The 4,789-nt window shown below is 43.2% G+C and overlaps 1 protein-coding gene across 1 annotated transcript in view; it reads right to left on the minus strand.

The window, feature by feature from the left end:
• The window catches only part of ALDH7A1 (aldehyde dehydrogenase 7 family, member A1), a 36,642-nt gene that overhangs the window by 29,557 nt on the left and 2,296 nt on the right, over positions 1–4,789 (minus strand). The window contains exon 3 of the mRNA XM_012727741.1: positions 4,582–4,647. Within this exon, the coding sequence (XP_012583195.1) occupies positions 4,582–4,647 (66 nt within the window). The remainder of the gene's footprint in view (positions 1–4,581; positions 4,648–4,789) is intronic.

A 4,789-nucleotide genomic window follows, 5' to 3' on the forward strand; every position in this document is an offset into this window, starting at 1 on the left:
ACCAGAGGGGCTTAATGCAATTTCTAATAAACGGGATCCCAGGTGACACCACGTCACGCAGGGAAGCGAAGCGACCTCTCCTGTCTGCCCCACTGTTCCCCTCAGCAGCATATTTCAGTAAAGCCACCTGTTCTGCTCCCTACTCTGTCTCTAGCGAATCCTCTCATCCCCATCCCTCCCCCCACCTCTAGCCTACAACCCAATTCCTCCACTAAATAAAAAATAAAAATTTTTTAATTAAAAAATTACACCAAGTGTGAATTCTAATATAAAAAGTAGACTTTCATTATTAACAATGTATCTATACTGGCTCACCAATTGTGACAAATACACCAGGCTAACACAAAGTTACTGATAGGGGAAACTGCATCCAGACTAGGGAAAACAGGAACTTGATACTTTCTGCTTGTCTTTCAAGCCACCCCATAGTCCTGCTTTTGGCATGTTAATTATTTTGAGCTCTTAGCAAATCAGGCCCAGGCAATACAGGAAAAGCTTTTTACAACCTTTTAAACCACCTAAAAGAACTTATACAGGGACCAGTTTTTGGAAGAGCGCAATTACCCAAGAAAAAATTTTATATCTGAGAAACTTATCTGCAAACATTTGTTTACCAAAAACTGCTCTTCTCACTTTTATGTGAATTGTCTTCCTCCCTTTTGAAGCCTCAGGCTCTTAGCTCAAGTGCAGGATTGTTTTTCAGTTCTTGCACTTGTGCCTCTACCTTGTAGGCACAAAATTGAAATTTCGCCTTTTTCCTGTTAATCTACTTTATATAAATTTAATTTTCAAAAATATTTATTTATGCATACAGAACTGGGGTACATATGGCCAGAGGTGCAGGGGAGGTGAGAGGATTCACCAGAGACAGAGTGGGGAGCAGAACAGGCAGATTCACTGAAATACACTGCTGAGGGGAGCGGCAGGTGAGACAGGAGAGGTCTGCCGCACCATGTGGGCACCTCCGGTGGGGATCGAACTCTCATTGAAGAGACTGTGGCTAGCTTGCAGTGCTGCATTCTAACCAGTTGTGCCACCAGGGAGGGCCAAAATTAAATTATTAAACCAGCCACAGAACCCGGAAGCGAAGTGAAAAATGTCCCTTCCCCACTGTTAAACTAAAACTGCTCTGAAAAGCAGTCTATTCATTAAAAAACACACAGAGGAAACTGTTATATTATTAAAGCACACACACACACACACACACACAGAGGAAAACAATGATTCTTTAAAATATGCAGTAACATAAACCTGGTATGTGATGTGATCACAGACCATTAGACACATGCCATGCACTTATGCAGTCCTATATAACAGTCACAACTATGAGATAAACACACTAAAGACTTGAAGAGAAATGCACCAAATGTAACTAAAAACATTCTGTATCGAGGAGGAAGTAATGGGATCAAATTTGATTATCTTATTTACTATACTGAGACCAGAAGGACTAGGGCAACAGGAAAATCTGAGACATGGGACAATGATTTATGACAATATAGAACTTAGAAACATACAAGCACAATTTTTGCTGGATTGTTAGCTGATTTAGTAGCCACCAAGGGCAAGATCTGGTCCCAAGACGGTTGCGGAATAAACAGCCATGACTTGGTGCTTAATCGATAGTCTGGCTTGCTGGGAAAGTTAGTCTGACATAACATAGTTACAGACAGGGCTGGCATAAATGGGTATCTACTCCTGCCATCAGAAACTCTTCCCTTTTGCTACAATAAATCCATGCTTTCCTGCTCTCACATTTGGCTGTTGCAACTGTTATTCCTCAACCAATAGTATATACCTGGACCCCCAAGCATTAGTTCTCCTAATATTATCCATTTTTAAATAAGAATTATGTACCATGTAATACTCTTAGATCAGAATGAAATTCTTTTTTTTTTTTTTTTTGAAGCAATAAATTGTGCTGCACTATTCTCTATCCAGCTGGTGTTTTTCAGCTTGTTAGGGATGTCCTGCACAAACTCTACAGATACAGGTTTTGTGGGTTACCCCCCACCCCCCACCCCAGGCACTGAGACAATCTCATCATCACCACGGGAGGATTGCTGGGACCTGGTGGACTTAAACAGCCAGGTTGGATATAAAAGCAGACGTGGGCCTTTGGGGATTTCTTGGCTTCTTGGCTCATGTCTTGTCTCTTGGCTTTTTGCTCACTATCAGCATGCTATTGGGGTTCCAGGTCAGCAGTAGCGTTGGGGGGGCTGCAGTAGTGTTGGGGAGGGGCCAGAATGCCCTGAAGGAACTCCACTCCACCCCCCACTCCAGACCAAAGCTGATACAGTTACAAATGACTGGCCTCTCAGATAAGTATTAACAAGTTTGTCTTTGCCCCTTGTTTGACAAGTTAGTCTTCTTTATGACTGGATTGGTCTTTCCCTATTTTGCCTTTCCCTATTCCTTGCAATGTCTCTTCCCTTGTTTGACAGGTTTGTCTTGCATTCCAAGGAAAAGGAAGCTAAGCAGCAGCTGTTGAAAAAACAAGCTGGCGCCCAAGGGTCCCCATCTCTGTGCTGACCCCGCACCCTCCCCTTTGCAGACCCTTGCCCATCTCCCCCTTTTTGCTTCCCTTTGTATAAGTAACCCTGCACCCTGAAAAGGGCAGGACAGTGGTCTTTCAGACATGAGTGTGCTGCCCTTCTCATTTGTCGACAAATTAAACCACTTTCCTTGTCCTCAAATTGTCTTTTTATTGACTGAGGCAAACTGAGGCTTGTGTTCAATAACAAGATACCAAGATACAGAAACTATAAATTCCATAATCATAGAAGGGAGGATTGCTGGGATCTGAGCGTGCAGTTAAGCAGCCAGGTTTGGTCTAAGACCAGACACGTGGGTCTTGTGAGGTTTCTGGTTTTGGCTCTTGCTTGCTCCTCTGGCTCCTCTTGGCTCTCAACATACCGCTGGGAATCCAGGTTGGTGGAACTAGCAGGACGCATTACCAATTTATCACCTTCTCTTTCTCCCTGATATATTCATTTCCTCAGTTCCCCTACTTTTGTAAATCAACCCTTTATCAGCTAGTTGAATATTATTGTAAGTCCCTTTAAGCACACTGGTGAGGACCCAGTCAGGCAACCCAATTCACACTGGGGGGCCTTTAACAAGCTCTAGGATGTTTCTAACTGCCTCTCATGGAACCGTGAACCCAACTTACATTCAGGATAATAGAAGCTTTTGCACAGAGCTGGTCTCTTGGTTGGCAGCAAAGCTGTATCCAACCCAGGATTCTCTTATCTCCCCTAACTCTCCCTTCCCCCAAGCTCCAGTGCAACTACTGATTCAGAGAAAACTGCAGTCTCAGTAATCCCAACCCAGTATGTGGCTTTATAATTCTTACAACCCCAGCCAGCCTAAATTAAATGATTAACTTATTTAATGCTAATATTTAACCATCAAGATAACGGGGGAGAGAGGCTCACCAGGTTTCTTTTCACAAAACAAAGCACAAGATGGTTAAGTAATTTACTTAGGGGAAGACCTGGATTAAGCCTTCAAGAGATTCTACAGCCTCAGGGCTAAAATATTTGGTGGTATGCGAAAACCTATGGAGGGTGGGGTGGAAGCAATGTACCCAAACCATCCTGTACCTAGACTGTTCTCTCCTCCAGGCCTTAGCCCTCTGGTAGGAACAGCTCTAGTTCAAGCCAGCTCCAGGCAATTCCCGTACTTGTTCAGATAACCCCAGCAGGAGACACAGAGACCTAGGAGGCAGAACATGCCTCACAGCCTGATCAAACAGTGGAGGAACTCAAGCCCCTGCCCTCTGAAAGAGCCACCCCATTGTCTACTAAGGTCACTGCTCTTTGAACAAGGAATGTCAACCTGTGCTGATACTAGTCCCCCCAACACCCCCTAGATAAATCTGCACAGTTATCTTTAGCACAGACATTTCTTTCTCTTTGTTCAATTATGAATTCGAATAACTTTGGAGAATAACAACTTCATAATTCATGTTTATGCTACATTAATACAGTTTTAATCCACTTAAAAATACTCATATACTGAAGGCCAAAGTGGAAAAGGCATCCTAGGGCTTTAGCAGGGCATCACAGTCCTCAAGAAGCTCCCGTTTAAGCAAAGGGCATGACAAGCTCATCAGGTCTTTGTTTCACTGCAATTACAACAGGAATGGAATCCTCTTACGTGGTGTATGTTAGGGCAGTGTGGGCTGGGAAGGGAGGGCAGAAGGGTACCCTGACTGTTGCAGCCTGCTGATAGCATCCAGGTAGAGGCAGATGTCGCAACGCCAAACAAAGACTGTCCACATTCCCGTTTTTGCAGACTGAGGGTCCTGGGGCCTTGAATTCCTCATCTGGTCATTCACCTAGGCTGTTCTGAGCTAGGACCCTTCCTCCCCCTAGTACCCTCTAATTCTAAATTTTCTCCCTATATTCCCTTGGGTTCTCCTAAGAGTCAGCCCCAGTAAAGCTTTCTTCTCTTTTAGACTGCTTATCCTTTGACTCTGTAATTCTGTATTGTTCTTTAAGCAGCAGTTTGAATTCAAAGATATTTACCTGTCAAGCAGTATATTTTTTACAGGATAAAAAAAAAAAGGCCACTTACATCTGCCCAGATTTTCCATGCTTCTCTTGCTTTCATTACAGTTTCTTCATAATCTGCCATATTGGCCTGTATTAAGATTAGGGGAGACAAAAAAGAAAAGGAAAAAGAAATGATCATCTCCTTCTAAGAACACACAGATTATTTTAGGGAAAGAACAGGAAAATCTCTGGGTGATCTTAATATTTCTGGTTTAAAATGATATCCACAG

Source organism: Condylura cristata, unplaced genomic scaffold (assembly GCF_000260355.1).
Source record: "Condylura cristata isolate star-nosed mole 26May11 unplaced genomic scaffold, ConCri1.0 scaffold00021, whole genome shotgun sequence".
NCBI lineage: Eukaryota > Metazoa > Chordata > Mammalia > Eulipotyphla > Talpidae > Condylura > Condylura cristata.